The 18952-nt window shown below is 35.3% G+C and overlaps 3 protein-coding genes and 1 pseudogene across 18 annotated transcripts; 2 read left to right on the top strand and 2 right to left on the bottom strand.

Annotated features, from left to right (window-relative positions):
- Nucleotides 1-2074: 2074 nt before the first annotated feature.
- LOC140831362 (glutathione S-transferase T3-like) lies at nt 2075-3092 on the bottom strand. Its single transcript, XM_073195114.1, has 2 exons — nt 2796-3092; nt 2075-2707 (listed from the first exon to the last, which is right to left on the bottom strand). The coding sequence occupies exons 1-2, from the start codon at nt 3090-3092 to the stop codon at nt 2075-2077; spliced, it is 930 nt and encodes a 309-aa protein (XP_073051215.1).
- Nucleotides 3093-3961: 869 nt separating this feature from the next.
- Nucleotides 3962-5326, top strand: LOC140831747 (protein ANTAGONIST OF LIKE HETEROCHROMATIN PROTEIN 1-like; annotated as a pseudogene).
- A 367-nt stretch (nt 5327-5693) lies between these two features.
- On the top strand, nt 5694-9006 carry LOC140832991 (transcription factor bHLH104-like). 14 transcript variants are annotated; one of them, XR_012118216.1, is made up of 4 exons: nt 5694-5948; nt 6539-6621; nt 7210-7287; nt 8585-9006. XR_012118216.1 is itself a non-coding variant. In XM_073197346.1 (3 exons), coding segments are annotated over exons 1-3 (324 nt in total). In that variant the 5' UTR covers nt 5694-5977; the 3' UTR covers nt 8825-9006. The 14 variants fall into 14 exon arrangements, 1 of the variants encoding a protein (XP_073053447.1); XR_012118214.1 differs by having other exon boundaries at nt 5694-5978; XR_012118210.1 differs by having other exon boundaries at nt 5694-5978; nt 7590-9006.
- LOC140832990 (WAT1-related protein At4g08300-like) lies at nt 8748-11926 on the bottom strand. 3 transcript variants are annotated; one of them, XM_073197343.1, is made up of 7 exons: nt 11676-11926; nt 11391-11453; nt 11194-11310; nt 10864-11098; nt 10154-10312; nt 9925-10076; nt 9400-9839 (listed from the first exon to the last, which is right to left on the bottom strand). In XM_073197343.1, the coding sequence occupies exons 1-7, from the start codon at nt 11924-11926 to the stop codon at nt 9689-9691; spliced, it is 1128 nt and encodes a 375-aa protein (XP_073053444.1). In that variant the 3' UTR covers nt 9400-9688. The 3 variants fall into 3 exon arrangements, with proteins under 3 accessions (XP_073053446.1, XP_073053444.1, XP_073053445.1); XM_073197344.1 differs by having other exon boundaries at nt 11802-11926; XM_073197345.1 differs by lacking the exons at nt 9400-9839; nt 9925-10076 and adding an exon at nt 8748-8874.
- Nucleotides 11927-18952: the final 7026 nt, after the last annotated feature.

The raw sequence follows: 18952 nt of genomic DNA, 5'->3' as shown, positions 1-18952 counted from the left end.
CTTTCTCTTCGACTCTTACATATCTTGAATCAGCTAACCCTCCTAAGTTTGTTACCAAATAACAGAGTCGTGCAAACGCGCTTCGATTCATCCTTAAGTTAGTCACACATTGGATATCTCCGACTTCAATAATCCTATGCAAATTGCTCAATTGAGCATTTACTCTTTTGATCATGCTGTACGAAGCAACTTTTCTTCGACGGACACGACATGTAATGGAGACCATTCATCTATGCTCTCGTATTAGGAGACATAACATCAAAAAGATAGACACAACATGTGGTTGACCAGCAGAAGGATTGCAATTTTTCTACGTTGCTCCATGTTGTCAATAAACTCAACAGAAAACTGAAAATTTATGTGTGATTACCAAAAACAAGACAGGAACATTGTAAACTAACATATGTGATTTAATGGATACACGATTAATGGAAATGGATGTTAACCAAAACGCACAATGCAAAATTGTATTTCAATTTTAAGTTATCAATAATACCAATAATTTTCTGTTATGAAATATATATTTTGAAATTAAATTGTAATAAGAAAAAATTTAGACTAATGCACTATCACTTACGTAGAGATTGCTAAAGAAAAGAAACAAAATTACTTTCTTTCGCTGTCATAAACAAAATGCAGAAAATGTTGGTTCAAAAATTTTGGGGGAACTTCACAACTAACCCAACCCGACTTTGTTAGCATAGAACACCTTCCATAGGCTCGCAATTAGACAAAAAAATGAAACGACAAATCAGCAGAAAGCGACAAAAAATACACATTTCAAGAACTACAACATTTACCTCCACAAACGGATGCTTCCAACACAGCTACAGACGGCAGAAAAGGACTTTCAACAATATCGACACATGAGAAATACGAGAGCAAGCCATTGAAAAGAGATGATAAGAGGTTGGTATTTTATGTTGGTGGGATAAAGGGTAAATTGGGGAGGAGAAGCATAAATATGTACTACTGTTCAATTCATGATTGGGTATACCACCAAAAATTATGGAATGTTTTTTCTTCTTTTCATGGCCCTACATTGTAAAAATCACCAGCCGAAGGTTATCACTTGTCACCTAAAATACCAGTCAAACAGCAAATAATACATTATTTCTTCGTTAATCCTCAAATAATCAATCCTACCAAACATAGCCCAAAGATATGACCTTTATTTTTCTTATTAACCCATCTCTATTTTGGAGGAAATCTCCAAAATAGAGTATGGGTTGGTGCTCCAACCCAACTCCAAATGCAATCTCCATTTTAGAGACTGCAACAGCGATCCTCTATTTTTGGAGGATCACTATTCATTTGAAGATCAATATAGAGATTCCACCAAATTACTGAAATATCATAATAACAATTGCAATATAGTCCTTTTGAAAAAAAAATTTAAGAAAGTATCACTGTTCTCAATCGACTGGTGACTTGAAGAAGAAAAGATCGACCAACATACAAACTTGGTCGACTCACACACCCACACTTAGGTCGATCAAAGCACCAACCAAAACATGGACTTTGGTCGCTTTGGTCGACCAAAGCACATGTGCTTTGGTCGACGTGCTTTGGTCGACCGACCAAAGCACATCACATGTGTGCTTTGGTCGACCAAAGCATGTCTTCACATGCTTTGGTCGACCAAAGCACACATGTGTTGTGCTTTGGTTGGTCTTCGACCAACCAAAGCACAACTCGACCAAAGCATGTGCTTTGGTCGACCAAAGCAAGATACAAAAGTATTTTGCTTTCGTCGACCAAGATAAAGCTTGGAAGTGGGTCGGTTTTTTTGATCAAACGTTGTTTTAAATTTTTAATGAATTAATTATAATTTATTATTTATAATAGTTATCAAATGGAACTAGTGAACAATTTAATGACAAAGAAATACATAACACAATTTATTACAAACACTTATTATCGACTTAATTTAAATTGATAAACATGTGATATTTTTAGACATAAAAACGTAGACAATACTAAAAGTGACGTATCACCAACAATAAAAAAACACACACACACAACAACAATAAAGATAAAAATATTTTTAGTTCATTGCAATCATGAGAGTAAATTAGTACGGTGGAGGGTCGGACTCGAATGGTGAAGTTCCTCCGAGGAAGTCCCCAAACGGTGTAGAATTCCCGTCAGGGCCATCCGTCGTCTCCATTCTTTTCTGCCAAATTTTTTGTTGTTCTTTTATCAAGTATGCACGGACTGATTCATCAACGCACATAGGGTTCATCCTTAGTATTTTATTTTCTTCTTTAAAAGCCATTATCGCATTCTTTTGTTTCTCAATATAAATGAGCTGTTGTCGATGTACCTCAGCATTCTCCATCACAGCCACCATTTTCTCAGTACATTTGGCCATGGTGGAGATGTCCTTCAAGTGTTCTTCAGTAGCTTTTCTTTTGGCTTTGGCCTTTTTTATGCCAATTGGACGCTGAGAACTCCCTCCTGACAGATTATCTTCATCTAGGTTTATAGCAAACCCAGATGGCCCTGGAGAATCGGGTGTTGGTGATTCGGTGTTGGGAGAATAGTCAGGCTGGGATGAGTCGATACTCCCGTGGTTTGGTATGAAATTAGGTAAAATAGCGTTTGATGACCTAAACTTCTCTTGGTCCTTAAGCAAAGACCATACATGATCCAACCGCCAAGTCGACCCAGCTGATTGCTTAAATAAGACTTTTGCTTGATCCAACTATAATAATGTATGAATTGTATCTTAGTCACATAAAGTAAAAAAATATAGTTTCACAGAAATATGATAAAAAAAATTAATTACTCACAATGTCTTTCTCAGAAGCACCACTTGGACGGCTAAGTTCCACCTGGCTAACACATGAACTAAAGTTTTGGACAATCTTGTGTATGTTGAACCAGCGACATTGGAGGGCCTTAGTACTTCGAGACTCTGTTGAGTTACCAGCGAGTTGTTCGTTGTATGTAGCTGCCACTCGTGACCATAACCTATCACGTGATTGGTTTATACCAATTATTGGATTTTGGGAGACATCAAGATAAGCCATCACAAGTAGTTTGTCATCCTCGATTGAAAAGGCAGCACCACGTTTAGATGAAGTCATATGATTGTAAATAATTATTCAATTTGTAGGAGTGGTCTCAATGCTTCGTATGATGCTTTAATTTATAGCCAAAACATTTTGATAAGAAATCTGGATCAACAGTCTCAATTAAAATTAAATCTGATCTAACGGTAGAAATTTAAATTAATTAGATTGATTTGTTTGGGGATACGAAATTTGATCTAAAGGTGTGTATTGAAAGAACTTTATTTTAAATGTACAATGTATCTCTGACATATTATAGAGTTTCTTTATTAGTGGGTGAAAACTCGTGCCAGATGACTTTTCTTTGCTAACAAATACACAACCCGTGACAACTACAAAAAATATAGACAAGAGTTGACAAATGAGTTGTCTCTGATTGTGACTAGACAACACGTGATTGATGACTGCAACTAGACAACCCATCACATGGCTTTTATTTTAAATGCACAACCCGTGACAGCTAGTACATAAACAAGAGTGGGCTATTGAGTTGTCTCTGATTGTGACTAGACACCACGTGACAGCTGACTGCAACTAGACAACTCCTCAGTTGGCTTTCAGTGGAAATGCATAGCCCGTGACAACATGCATTATATAAATTAGACAACCCCCTTTGTCAGTTGGCTTTATTGAAATACACAACCCGTGACAAAAAAAAATGAGTTGGCTTTTATTCCATATAATATTAAAAATAAATTAAAATATCTAACATAAATAAACTCATAAGTGTCACCACTTATTTAAAGACCAGTGACTTCTTGATAATTTACTCAACTTGCTCAAAAATGAATTTTCATGAAGGAGGTCCTTCAAGTTTTTCTTTCTATGCGTCCTCGTCGTCATTTGACGACGAAGATCAACCTATAGTGCCAACATACAGAATGAGTTGAATCGCATTGACGAACAACAAACGGTTTTAAGCCAGCTCATAAACAGTGCTACCGTTGTCTCCAATTACTTCCAAGAAAGTGATAATTTGCACCGACAAGGCTCGATCACTGGCCATGTTGTGATTAATCGAGACAGATTAGCTGCCGAACAACGCTTGTACAATGACTATTTTTCTAAGTCTCCAATGTACAATGAATCAATGTTCAAGAGACGTTTTCGAATGTCCCGTCGGCTATTCTTGAGAATTATGGAATCCGTTCAACAACATGACAATTACTTCGTACAGAAAGTAGATGCGTTGGGGAGGCCCAGGTTGTCCCCATACCAGAAGATAACAGCTGCAATGCGTATCTTAGCATACGGTATGGCGACAGATTCAACGGATGAGTATATTAAAATCGGGGAGTCTACTGCGATTGAAAGTTTAAAAAGATTTTGTCGGGCTGTGGTGGAGGTTTTTGGTGACTGGTATCTTCGGTCTCCAAATGCTGAGGACATTGAAAGGATTCTCCTTATTGGAAAACAACGTGGATTCCCGGGGATGCTAGGAAGCCTAGATTGTATGCATTGGAAGTGGAAAAACTGTCCAACAGGTTGGGCTGGACAATATGCTGGTCGTAACGGAAAACCAACCATCATTTTGGAGGCCGTAGCAGATTACGAGTTGTGGATATGGCATGCATATTTCGTTTGCCAGGTTCAAACAATGACATTAATGTGTTATCAAAATCTCATCTTTTTGTTAATTTGGCCAATGGTGTAGCTCCCCCTGCTAACTATGTCATACAAGGAAAAGAATATACCATGGGATACTACCTAGCAGATGGTATATATCCAAAGTAGGCTACTCTAGTGCAAACAATCCACAATCCACAAGGTCCAAAGAAGAAATATTTTGCAGCACGGCAAGAAAGTTGTAGAAAAGATGTTGAACGAGCATTTGGAGTATTGCAATCAAAGTGGGCGATAATCACTGGACCTGCACGAGTTTGGAGCAAACAAGTGCTGCATGATATCATGACAACATGCGTTATAATGCATAATATGATTATTGAAGACGAAAGGGAATTGAATGTGCCAGTCACAGATTATCGCGAGGCACCCATCCTAGATGTTGAAATGGCACGTGATGAGCATGTCCGATTTCAAGAGTTTCTTGCACGCCATCGTAAAATAAAAGATAAATCGGCTCACTATGCACTCCGAGATGCTCTTATTGACCATTTGTGGGAGGAGTACAGTAATTCGGAATATTAGTATTTTTAATGATCAATTTGTATGTTGTTCTTTAAATCATGTGTCGTTTATGTTTGTCTTCATTTATATTTTATGTCTGTTTGATGAATGTTGTCTTTTGTTTGCAATTTGATGACAAAATAAATGTATTGTTTTAAATAAACGAGTCTAATACACATGTAGTTGTTTTATGTTTAGCGAATTAATTAAGTTTAGTTAAATAATACATTATGAAATTAATTAATTATATATATATATATGTGTATTTGAAAATTAAATAAATTAGAGAAATGAAATATTTGGTAATATTTAAAAGATATGCGTTGAAAATGAAATAAATTAAAGAAATAGAGTATTTCTTAATATTTAAAGGAAATGAGTTGAAAATAAAATAAATTAAAAAAATAGAGTATTTGGTAATATTTAGAATATATGAGTTGGAGAATATTTAAAAAAATAGAGATAATGAATCTCTATTTTACAAGAGGAAACGGTTGGACATGGCCTAAACCTCGATGCCTAACCTGGTTTTTGAACCAAAATTTTGATTTTTTGAGCGATTTGGTGAAATTTGAAGAATGAATAATCTGGAGGCAATAACATTACAAAAACGAGATTGATAAGGAATAATCTTCAATTGGATTCAGTGGATGGGAATGAACTGTGTCACTTAATAGATTGCAGCAACTTTCTAGACGACGTGCCGGCGGATCTTTTTTCGAATTCTCAGCCGCAGTTTCATAGGTGTTTGGCTGAATTTTGTATTTGTCAAAAGTAATTTTGTACATTAGATTTGATGTTAATTGCTGCTCGTGCGCTGTGGTTTTGTTATTCGTTTAGGAATATAGCCATTTTTATGTTGACATTTACTTATTTAGGATGAAAGAGTTCTACACGACGTAGCGATTTGATGTGATGATGTACATTTTGTTATTATTCTAGGGAATTCAGTTCTTTACGTATGGACGTTGATGTTTTGAAGGATAAAAAAAAAGTGATGGTATTTTTTGTCTTCTTTATTTCTGGGTTGATGTTCAGTTTTGACTTCAGTGTTGCGGTGTAAGGAAGCTTTAAAAATTGAATAGATGGAGATTGGAGAAATATGGTTGTTAAATGATGTGCTTTATTCACGCTCTTGTGATCGAAATCGAATTTTTGTTTTCTCCGTGAGTCAAGTACTGAGAAAGTTTTAACTTTATGAATACATAAAATCTTTCTTTTTGTTCACCCTTTTCTGGGTTTTTAATAGGATGTAATTTAACAGCAAGCAGAAGATTATTTGCAAAATGTTTTAAAATGATGGTATTTTTAATGTAGATATTGTTTTACTGCAGTGCTGGTGTGTCAGCTGATACATCAGGTTGTGGAACTTCATCTCAAATTAGTGAAATTCCAGGAGAGAATTCATGAAAAAGAGGTAATGGTAAACATCTCCCTATTTTAGGCAAATCTCACACTTCTCTGTTTGGTTTGATCGAATAGTGTAGCTTTTACCAACATAAAGGTGGTATTGGATTTTATTTTGGGGTGTTCATGGAAAATATTTTTTGAAAATGTGTTTCCAGAAAATGGATACGGTTGAAACTGGTACTAACAATATGAAAGTCATTTGATTGTTAAGTTCACAGGACTTGGATATCATGGAAAATGAATGGTTCAACATATTTGAAACTTCGTGAGCACAACACATGTGACACCTCTGCGGATTAAATAAAATTTGTTTCTATCCGTAAATCGTTATTAATACTTGATTTTGAAGAATTTGAACATATTTAACTTTGTTTCTACAAGCTTCCACTGTCTTCAGGATCAAGCACAGAGCGAATAAATTTTTACTAGGGAAAGCATGTAATTGCATTATTTAAATATAATAATAGATCATGACTAATTTGAGTTTATATTACAACAGTCATGAAAATGTAATAGAAATTCGAAGCAATTCAGTTTTATGAAAATTAATCAAGAAGGAGAATTTTCTATTAGTTGTTTCTATGCTTCCGTATAGGGGCCGCAGAGATCCATGCACCGGTGGAGGAAGTAAAGCATGCCGCTACAAATTCAGAGGAGACTCCTTGAATAGCAGGTGGCTGTACTATTTATTAGAATCTCGTTTTTGTAATGTTATTTCCTCCGGATGTCCCCAAAGACTTCACTTGTATTATGGAAGTGTTGATTTGTGTGTAACCCTGTTCAGTTCCTTATTCAAACATGTCTCTGGTGGCCCTGTCCATTAACTTTATTGGAGTTGTTTAAAAAATGGGGCAATATTAATGCTTTGGATGTCCAGAAGTTTCTGTGCGCTGACTTTTATAAAGCTACCACGGCCATGAATACTGAAAATTTTCCAGTGATGAATCTTTGTTTGTCCTTCACTCCTCGTTACAGATTTGCAGAATTGTCGGCAATGTCAGAACCTGGGAAACCTGCTAAACCTATGTAGCACGTATGCTTTTAAATTTTTTTTTCCTGAAGTATCGGATACAGATACGAAGCGGACGCGTGTCGGATAAAGCAAAATCCGCGTCATTGACTTTTTGTAGGTTTTTGTCGGATACGGATTGGATACGACTACGATATGCTATGGACACAACGGATATACGTTTCTAGATGCGTTTCGTTAAAAAAAATTGAAGCTTGTTCTTTTTATATGATTGCTCCGAAACTGTACATTGTGTATATTTACATAAATATGTATATATATTTCTACAATATATTTATATAAATATATATATCTCTATATTTTTTAATACGGGTTATGATACGACAATTTAAAATAAATTTATATATAGCCGTATTATATCTTATATTTTAAAAATTTGCCGTATCGTCGTATCTGTAATGTATTCGATATAACCCATATCCGTGCAACATAGGTTAAAACTGACAAATTAGCCATTCTTGGTGAAGCACTCAGAGTGCTAGAGCAGTTGAAAACGAAACCCAAGAGTAAAATGAGATTGATGAAAAGCTTTTGGAGGAAATCAGAACTGTGAAGGTTACACCGGGATTTTGTGCTGATTTCTTAAGAATTTCTGTATAAAGTTGGGATTGTCTCTCAGTAGGATAAGTGAATATTCTCAGTGAAACTTGTGGTCCGTGGAGACTTGTCTTCGCTTTTGGTGGTTTTGGTTTTTGTTAGGGCCGGAACAGTAGCGGTACAGTCTAGTGACATAGAATACAGATATACATCTTTGATGAATTTTCCTTGTGGTCAGTGTAGAACGCATTTTGAATCAGGAACTGTTCAGTAATTTTCTTCAACCCATTATATCGCAGGATTTAAAAATAATTAATATAATCATGACCCACGGCTTGTATTTCTGTTTTGTACAACTATATGTGCTTTTCAGGTTCTGTGACCTCACTTCGTTTACTGATAGGATGAGAAAAATGAACTCCGTGAAGAGAAACTAGTGCTTAAGGAAAGGATTAAGCAGAAGTTGAAAAGCATTACTGTTCAACCTATCGGGGTCATTCCAGCATATCCGCCTGCATATCAGGCTGGAGCAAACAAGATGTCAGTGTTTCCGAGCTACAGTTTTATCCCAGTGTGGCAGTATCTGTCATCCTCTACCTGTGACAAATCTCAAGATCATGCATTGAGGCCTCCTGCTGCTTGATAAACACGGCTTTGTAGGAGCTTTAAATTGCAACTGGGGACGTACTTCCCCTCATGCTTGTAAATATCCTATTCTAGCTTATTAATATTTATTCTTTTTTAGTTCAATCAATCTGTTGTTTGCTACTTCTTTAGGATTTTGATTATTTGATTTGGGAGGAAATGGATTACTTTATTAATGTCCCGCCTTCAAATCTTTTGATTATGGTGCAGAGTACTAATTAGTTTTCTTTAGAGGCTTGCTAAGATGTTAGTGGGCCTAGTTTGAGCTTTCCTTTCTTGATTCAATTCTAAGTCCATATTTCTGGTGCATGAATTGGGTTTTCAGTTCACTAAAAAAAACAAGAAGACCGACAATCTGTAAACACTGACAAAGTTTTAGGCTGTCACCTAGTTTCCTGATTTTGAAAACATTATCATTTCGAAGTGTTATACGAATTCCAGTAGATGTTCGAAAAGGTAGATTTGGATATTTCTGATATCAGGATCAAGAACTAAAAATGCCATCGGATTATGGGGTAAGAGTCCAATTCTTTGCTACCCATAATAATGAAACTTGTAAGGATGCTGGAAATGTGATTGAAGGCTCTTTGTTTTCAATACACAGAACTGTCACACACAATTTCTAACCAGAATAGTTTCAATTTTCTTTCTTAAGATGCAGCGAAATCTACTATTAAATTGAGAGCCATTTATCATATTGTCAACGACCTTGCAAGATGTAATTGAACTTTTTTCATCCTTCTTCTTTCTTCTGGCTTTAGCTTTTTGAAGAGGTTGCCCTTCTGTTGTTTTTCGACTTACTCTTTCTTTCCACCGAGTCTGATATTCATGCTATTTTCTGTCTTACAAATGCTACGGACGGCTAAGACTCTTCTTTATAATTATTTTCCTTAGAAGGGAATATTTGTATCTTTGGTTCTTCAGGATCTTTCAGCTTCATTTGTGTCCCATCACGTTCTTTTCCCCACAAGAGCATGTAGAGTCCCATGATTACAATAACTCCCCCCAGTATACTGCAAATTACAGAAAACCAGTTGTCAGAGAGACAATACTTTTAGTTGTGCTGCGGACTAACTGAGAGTAACATGTTTAGTCTACCTCCCAACATGTAGCTTTTCACCGAGTACGAAATATTGCAATATTGCTACTAATATCGATGAAAGTGGATTAAAAATTGTGACAAAAACAGGGCCTTTTGCTTCTGTGCACCACAGTTGAATGAAGGTCACTATGCCAGATATGACGATTCCCTGTTTCAATTTAGCAATGAAGTTAGTGCTGATTTATTGATTTTGATTTCCTTAATTCTCATATTGTTTAACCTTACACCGTATAAGGTGGACCATAGATCGACATTAAAACCAATAGTCCAGGCACGTTGCTCGTGTTGTACAATAATTGTGAACACAGCTGACTGTGCAGCTCCGACAAAATTCATCCATGTTGTCAGTGAAAGTTGTGCTGGATACCGGTTCAACGTGTATGCCTGCAACAGAATCTTGCTGGTAAGTAATGTTATATTGTATCAAAAATAAAATTCGAGTCTGTTTTATCTGGTAATCCTTCATTATTAACATGATCGACATTATGTTTATGTTTCGGAGCATGAAAGATACCTTGTTTTAGAGTTTTACTGTTTCTCCAAATATAATAAACCTTCATCGGTATATTTTGCGAACTCGCGTTCTTGCCAAAACAGGTGAACAGGTTATGGAAGAAAATAAGTTTCTTTATCCTTCACTTTTTATCATTATCATGCTTATTTTGGTTATTGCTATTTATCACTATATCGTGACAGCTTATTTTAAAATAAGATGTGACAGTTCATAAGCTCCCAAAGCGGTATATTGTTTCTGAGTCGTTATGGTACTTTTAGTTCCAAAGGTATATTTACCTGTTAAATTTCTTAAAAAAATATATACATATATATACAAAAACAAGTAACTAAAAGCATAATTGCTCCCAAAGGGACTCTCAAACATTATCATTATCAAGTAGGAAAAATAGAAGTATCTATGAAGATTTTGTGATAAGAACCTGCATAATGTACCACATAGACCATGTGATGCAGCTGGCTACAGCAAGAAGAGAGCCCCTCAACCAGTTCTCTTGAATAACTGTTGTGCTTCCTCTTATATGAATGAGTGCATGCCCTACATTTTTCAAGGTGGATCCCTTGTACAATGTCATGGTCATGACACCTACCAGAGACATGCCAGTTCCTAGAACTTTTGCAATCCCTTGAGTACTGTGAATTTCTACAACCTCCATCCTATAATGAAAAACATGTCTGAGTCTCCAACTCAGAGGTTTCGGGCAGGTAAATTTAGCGAAACTTTTATGTTCAAAGTCTTTTTTATAGTGTACCTTAGTATAACTGCTAGAATAAATGTCAAAGGAGCTATAGTATTGACCATGCATGCCAGTAATGTTGGAGATGTGTACTTCAAGCTTGTGAAATACATGTTCAATGTCAAGCTCACCCTGCAACAATTGAAGGTCATTGAAAATCCTTCTGTTTTGAAGTTTTGCTATCTACAAATGTAACTTCTATCCTGACTTACCCGAGAAGAGAGAGAACGAAAATCTCTAGGAGTAGAGTAAGCGTTAGTTTTGGCCTTGCTTCTCTGCATTTAGTCAAAAAAATGTTATTGTATGTCTCAATCTAGCTTCCCTTGCATATTAGTAATGAGCTAATAGTTTCATCAGTCCCTTAGTTGAATTAACATTTTTCAGTGTAGACATCGTTCTGTGAAGAGAAAAGTGCATGTTTATAAATGTTGGCAAGTGTGTAATTGTGAAATCTTACACTAATTCTCATAATGATACCCTTGTATATCTTGATTTACCTTTCAATAAAATAGGCAAAAGGCAGCAATGCTGCGCCAGCAACTATATGTCGATAAGTAACATAAACAAAGGGATTCATTCCATGGTTGAAGGATGCTTCAGTTATGATATACATGAACGTATACCCAATCTGTGCTGAAACCATAAGAACATGAGGCTTGAAACGTGCACAAGTTCTAAACCGAACCTCCTTCATTTTCATCGATTTATGTTTTACTTTTATTGTGATGCAAGCTGCATTTCTTGACATATGCGTCTCTTTATATGTGTGTGGAGAGAGAGGCTGAAGTCGAATAGAGGGTTCGATTCTTCATCCATGTTGTGGTATCATGTTCTTTGCTATATTCCATGCAATAGATGAGTCCGTATCGTTTCTCAACATCCCAGTGTTATATGCAAGCTGATGTAATTTACTTGCAACTTTTGTAGAAAAGGATGTCAATAACACTTGACCCTGGCATGTTCCAATATGCCTTTCCTGTCACAATTTCTACTTGGATGAAATCTGGAACCATATCCGAGAATATAATGCGATGATATCAGCTATATTTGAGGGAATTACCTTTCTTGTCACTACATTAAAAAAAAAAAAAAATTGTATGAGATTTAGGAAAAACTGTATTTTTATAGTCTTTCATATTGTAAAATTTCAATCATAATCTGTTATTTTTTTTTTTGAAAATTTTAGTCATATTTCCGACGTGGCGTTGATTTAACATTACATCTGCACTCTTAATTAAAAAAAACATTAAAATTGCTAAAATTCGGAAGATACGGACAAAAATTGCTGACAAAAAAATGCAATTCATAAGTAGAATGTAATGGAAAAGGGCATATGCTCTGCACGTGCCCAAGTTTCTCCAAAAATTGGGTACTAATTCTAGAGGATGATTCCATTCGAGACCCGAAACCATTTTCAATAACTATTATTGGCTATTAAAAAAAATTTCGATAACTAATGTGTATTTTAAAAAAACAATTGAGTTACAGGTCGAATATCAGGGATGTTTAATTGAAACTAACCGATCTAAACTAGATAAATGAATCATATAGTTCGATTTGGATTGGTTTTAGTAAATCGTTGCTTGGATTGGTTTTTAATTCAAAACTAAAAAATTAAATTGTTTGGTTCATGGTTTAGAAGATAAAGTTTTTAATCAAAGAGAATCAAATCAATTATTGATATTAGCTCATGTGTGCACGTGTTGCATGTAAGTCCAGTCGATTTTTTATTTATTTTTTAATAAGTACTCTTGTAAAAGAAATTGAACTTTGAAAATTTGTTATGGCTCAAATAATATATATTGCTAGGATTAGCTATGATGTTTAGAGAGGAGTAGATAAACACTTTACAAAATTTTCTTGTTAGAATTTCGGTGTTCTAAATTGTTGTTAGTAGTGAAGATTTCATCTCGACCTTCTGAGTGCAGCAGACACCTTATGCGAAATAAAGTGCGAAAATAGTATAACTGAACTCAGTGAACCAAAATAATTAGAAAAATCATTGAACCAAAATCAGTGGAGAGCAACTTAGTGTGTAAAAATATAATAACACAAAGACTTGTTTATAAAAGTTCGAAGGACAAATAGCTTCTATGTCTCAATTATTCTGTTTCTACAAAGTATGACTAGAAGACTTTAATTGTTACAACACTTGCCAAGCTCATTTCAGCAGGTCTCATTCTTCTGTATGTAGGCTACAAAATTTTCGAGATTTTCCAGGAACAAAACTCGAGTTTAATTATGACAACACTTGCCAAGCTCATTTCAGCATGTCTCATTCTTCTGTCCGTAGGCTACAAAATTTTCGAGATTTTCCAGCAACAAAACTCGAGAAAATCCAGAAACAATCCGAGCACCAAGAATTCGGACTTCTCCAGCAATATTTTCGAGCAATTGTTCATGTTTTTGTACATGAAACTAGTAAATGGTTTTAATTACACACACACATATATATATATTCTGATAAAAGTTTTGCTCACTTGTTTTCTTTAAGTAGATGATTATTTTAAAAGATTGAATAAACATAAGATCACTTCTGTTCTATGAGACATTTCGAAAATTCGATTGTGCATGCTTCCTTCGACTCAAGAGCATGCCTCTTTCGACTCAACAGTATGTTTCTTCATTTCAAGTTTATGTTTCCTTAGTTTCAATTCCTTTGTTCATGTCATATTGATGCTTTGATTTGATTTGGGAAAGATTTCCAAACTATGATAAGATATAACTCTAACACGATAGAATTATAAGTGTTATGTGGTCTCCTCTTTTAGATGAGTAAAAATAGAAGACTGATATTAGTAAGGATTTCTTAACTATGATATGTCCCCTAAATGGTAGGATTATAATTATTATATATCACCGCCTTTTTAGAGGAGTAAAAATGAGGGACTAATATTATTAAGGATTTCTGAATTTAAATAAGATATGACCCCTGCACTGTGAGATTATAATTGTGTCACGACCTCTCCCCTTAAAGGATTAAATCTATGGACTAATATCACTAAACAAAGGAAATAATATGAAATTTCAATGTTTCTTGTTCACGATATGTTTATGATGCGCTCTATTTTCATTTAAAAATGTTCATTGTATTCTTATGATATGTTCTGTTCTACAATAAGATATGTTCATGTTTCAAATATTTCATATGTATTTGTTATACCTACTCGATTCGACTCTCACTTGTTGAGTATTTCACAAAATAATCACATATTACACTATCTCCCCAAATAAGAATGAAGAACAAATAAACAATGAAGAAATATAAATATTTTTGGGATCATATATTTTGTTACATTAAATTATAATTGCTTCCGCACTTTATGTCTTTCTCATTTATTTCATTGTAACGACAATGCTTATTTATGAAAAGACTGGTTTGGTTGTATATTGTACTACGATGTATATTGTTTTAAGATTGTGTGATTTTTAAACAACCCGGATGTCGACACACCTCTGTCTGGGGGCGCGACATTTAAATTTAATTAGAGCTGTCAAGTTCATAATCCAGCTGGGAAATTGCTATATAAATTGGACAGTGTCAGATTTTGGAAAAACCTAATTCATTTCTATCCAAAACGGTTGTTGGGGAAAATTTTTATCGGGCATAACAATTAACACACCAGCATTTGGTTTTTGCTATTTTTGGAAATTTTCGTAGGACTCATAACTTCGTGCTGGAAACTCAAATTTGATTCCACCAAATATTTCGAAAACCTTATGACCCAGGCTTTCATCGTTATCAAATTCTCCAAACTTTCCATTTTTGAGACTTTTCGAAAATTCTTACATCCGACCCATTCATTGTAATGTGCCAAAATAATTGAGGCTTCCTGATTTTTGTTGATTCATCTTGAAATATTCTAAACCATTTTATATGAGATGGCCGCATGTACCCATGTACTCACCTTGTAACGTCCGAAAAATCAGTACACGTAAACAACATACATGCAAATGGTTTATATTGCATATTTATTTTATTTAATTGATTTTAAATGCTTAAAAGATATATTTTACATGCTTAAATGTTTCGAGTGCATGATTTCATGAAATTGAAGGATTTTACCTGAATATTCGACAATAGGTTGAAGAAAAGAGACCAGGGACGACCAAGACAAAATAAATATTTATAAGGCTTCTTAATATGATTAAAAATGATTAATTTTTTTTAAAAATGATAGAGTTCAAATTATTTTACGAGAAGAGCTCGATTTTATCTGGGAAACTGCTTTTGGGCGAACGAGAGATTTTTAAAATATCAAATGCATTATTTTGGAAACTACTTTTAAAAATATGTATTATTGGGTCTGATTTATCTAGGATGAGTAGGCCAAATTTCCTCTAGACTTGAAAGCCCAAAACCCAAGCCCATCATCGTGCAAATTAAAAACTGTAAAATAGAAAATTAGGTCTTCTAGCACACATACCAACCAAAAGTTACACACACCGCACACACATATTTTCGAAATTTCTAAGCGAAAGAAACTAGGAGTCTTCGTCGCCCGTTCGATTTTCTTCGCGCCAAACGCCGACGATCGCATATTCCAACGTTCTAAAACGCAAAGCCTATAAACTCCCTTGACTCATCATTCAATCCATAATCTTCATGTTTTGTTTATTTTTTCATGAAAAATATTGGAGTTCAAATTGCTTAATGTTTTGAGGATTATTTTTAAAGTTTTGAAAGTTTTTATGTATATATGAACGTGTTATGATTACCAACGAGTACGTTGCCAACATAGGATGTTTAATTAGTGGAACATGGACAAAGTAAGTTTGAAACGAGGGTTGGAGTCTAGTTTGGCTAGTGGTGGAAGAATCCTAGGGTTCCTAGGGTTTTCACTCGAGAAAGGCTACGGGAAGGGGTGGAACTCACATGCGGCTGGGCTGGGGCTTGGTCAGGGGCCTGTGCTTGACGTGGTTCAGAGTGGGGAAGAGTCCTAATATGGCTAGGACGTGAGGGCTACCGAAGGGAAGAGTCCACAACCGCATGGACTCTTCCCATGCGCGCATAGGTTCATCTAGGTGGTGAGGGTTCGTGGTTTGGTTAGGGTGGTCTAGGATGTTCCAGTAGGGTTTATGGAGGATTTCCTGGGGTCAGGGCTCAGTCTGGTGCAGCAGGGTTCGTTGTGGCTCTGTTTGATGGAGGGCCGCAACTTTGGAAGAATAAAGGAATAGGTGCCCGCTCGTGGCCAGGAGCTTGGGATGGTTCGTGATGGTCTAGGCTAGGTCGGTTAGGGTCCAGGAGGGGCTGTGAAGGGTCTGGTCCATGATGACTCGGTGTTGGCTCGAGGGATTTGAGCCGTGGCTCAATATGGTTAGGCTAGGGTTCGGTCTAAGCTAGGAAAAGGAAAAAGGGTTCGAAACATGTTCCACGGGGTCGGTTCATGGTTCATGAGGATAGTTTAGGTATGAATAGTTCATGATAAAAGTTTTGGATTAAAATATTAAACTTTGAATTAATCCGAGAATTAAAAACTTTACGAATTAGTAAATAGGAAATTAAATCGAAAGCCTCAAATTTAAGAAAAATAAAATATTAAATATTTAATCTAATTTTAAATAATTATTTAGGATGGTCTAGAGTCAATGAAAGTAAGAAATATTGCAATAGAATTCCCAATATGTAAGGTCTATGTATAAGTCCTCTAAAAAAAACAGTGTAATAAAGTATCAATACTATTGATCATCCATAATTAACTAAATATTAAACGAATCAGAAGAAAGAAATCAAGAGCTTTGAGCTAATAAAGACTAAGAAGGTTGACTCAAAAGTCACAATCGAGAAATTTTACGTTCAGGAGCAAAACTGCCATTTACACCTAGGTAGTACGAAAAGGGTTGGCAACGCCCCGAAGGGTCATAACGCATGTTAAATGATATATTATGATGATTTTGATGAAAATATGATATTTTATGGTTTATGATAAAGTTGTGCAATTTTATTGTTAAAATGGTATTTTTGAAAAGTCATTATATTTTATAAATTAAAAGGAAAAGAAAAATATTTTGAAGGATGTGAATTGACCGTGACAAAGAGGATATGATATATGATTTTTGATAATATCGTGAGGGAAGAGGCCCAAAGAAAGCCTGTTTACGGGAAAAAGCCCCAGAGAGAGCCCGACGATCATATTTTCATTTTTACGTCGTTGCTTAGTGCCCATCCCCATGCACAATGGTGAGCTAAGACTGATCAGTCGACCAGAGGATAAAATCCTAGTTACTTTCAAGGATCAAAATTCACCCAAAATGATAAATGATTGATATCTTTACGATTTATGATTTACGATTTATGATTTAATTATGATTAAAATATTATTTTAAATAAAAGTATGATTTTAATGCATGTGCTTGTATATGTATTATTTGTTACTCCTGTTTAGAACGTGCTGAGTCATTAGACTCACTAGGTTTGAATGCTGCAGGTGATGGTGATATTGAGAGAGGCGCTGACGCTTGAGTGGGTCGAGTTCGGCTGTACACTCTCGAGGGACATTTATTTCCGCATTAGCTTGATAGTTAAAGGATTTGAAAGATTTTTGTTAATGATTTATTAGATATATTATTTTATGCTTTATTTTGATGTTAGTTGATCTTGTTAAAAGTCGGCGTAGGATTTTTCGGTTAATTGACGATTTAGGGATTTTTATGCATTTGAGATTTTAATGTTAAGTTAAATTTTGGGATTTTGGAAATGTTCAGTTATTTTAAATTAGTGATTTTTGAAATAATGGGTATTAAAAAAAATTTAGTAGAATTTTAAAGTTAAAAAGTAGATGGAGTTTCAGTTGGTATCAGAGCGAAGGATCCCGAACTGATTGTTGTTAGAACATTTCATGTTCTCAATCTTGATTTTCATGGTAACAAAACTAGTTATTTAGTTACTAATAATTCTACCTAAGTGTGCAGGAAGCTGGAACTAATCAGACGTCGAACTGATAAATTATCGAGCCAAAACTGAAGCTATCAAGACGCAAACTGAAAACGCCAACTGATTGTCCAAACTAAATCAGTTCAACTGATATATCAAAGACCAGTTCAACTGATTGTCCGGCTAATAGGCAGTTCAGTAGAAGACCTTCAGAAGCCCGGCCAGCTGATGAAGTGTTCAACTGTTGAAGAGTTCAGCTGACCAGCTCAACTGAAGCAACAAAATCAGTTCAGCTGAGAGCCAACTGATTTCAACGAACCAGTTCAAGATCAGTTCAACTGACCAGTTCAGAACATCAGTTAGGAATCAATCAGTTTACAGAACACGACAAGTTTATTTAATGGAATCCAGCTGTGTGCACTGAGGAAAAGTTATTGTACGATCAAAGGTACAATAATGGACGTTGTAGCAAAGCTTAAAGACAAAATGTTCCAGCATAGATTTCGGAAAATTCGAGACATGAATCTCAAGGAACACAGCTCTCAAGAAGCAATTAGCCTAGAGGGAACACTTCATCGTGTTAGCAGCTTAGACTAGAAGCGAAATTCCCTCAGTGTGTGAGAACACTTTCGTGTTGTACTCAGAAATCAATTCTCACACAAACACACACACACCCCACCACTCAAATATATTCTTGCACAAAGAAAATAAACTTGTGTATGTAGTCTTTGACACACAGACATTAAAAAGGTGTTGGCTAGAAGGTAATGTCTTTAGTCTAGACTATGAGTTAATATTAGGCAGTGGTTAAGTCCTAAGCTGGGTGGATTTGTACAAATCTTTGTACAGATCAAAGTATTCTAGTGGATCCCACCCGAGGTGGTAGAAGTGGTGACGTAG

Source organism: Primulina eburnea, chromosome 5 (assembly GCF_022965805.1).
Source record: "Primulina eburnea isolate SZY01 chromosome 5, ASM2296580v1, whole genome shotgun sequence".
Classification (NCBI taxonomy): Eukaryota; Viridiplantae; Streptophyta; class Magnoliopsida; order Lamiales; family Gesneriaceae; genus Primulina; species Primulina eburnea.
The sequence above is the reverse complement of the archived record's forward strand: the minus strand, read 5'-3'. Positions and strand labels throughout refer to the sequence as shown.

Excerpts from the sequence above, each read along its gene's own strand:
- LOC140831362 (XM_073195114.1), bottom strand. The coding sequence starts at position 3,092 with ATGACTTCATCTAAACGTGGTGCTGCCTTTTCAATCGAGGATGACAAA. Across the intron at positions 2,708-2,795 it reads GTGCTTCTGAGAAAGACATT|TTGGATCAAGCAAAAGTCTT; the intron begins GTGAGTAATTAA and ends ACATTATTATAG.
- LOC140832991 (XM_073197346.1), top strand. Across the intron at positions 6,622-8,584 it reads AGAGAATTCATGAAAAAGAG|GATGAGAAAAATGAACTCCG; the intron begins GTAATGGTAAAC and ends GTTTACTGATAG.
- LOC140832990 (XM_073197343.1), bottom strand. The coding sequence starts at position 11,926 with ATGTCAAGAAATGCAGCTTGCATCACAATAAAAGTAAAACATAAATCG. Across the intron at positions 11,454-11,675 it reads TTTGCCTATTTTATTGAAAG|AGAAGCAAGGCCAAAACTAA; the intron begins GTAAATCAAGAT and ends GACTAAATGCAG. Across the intron at positions 10,077-10,153 it reads TATGGTCCACCTTATACGGT|GGAATCGTCATATCTGGCAT; the intron begins GTAAGGTTAAAC and ends AAATTGAAACAG.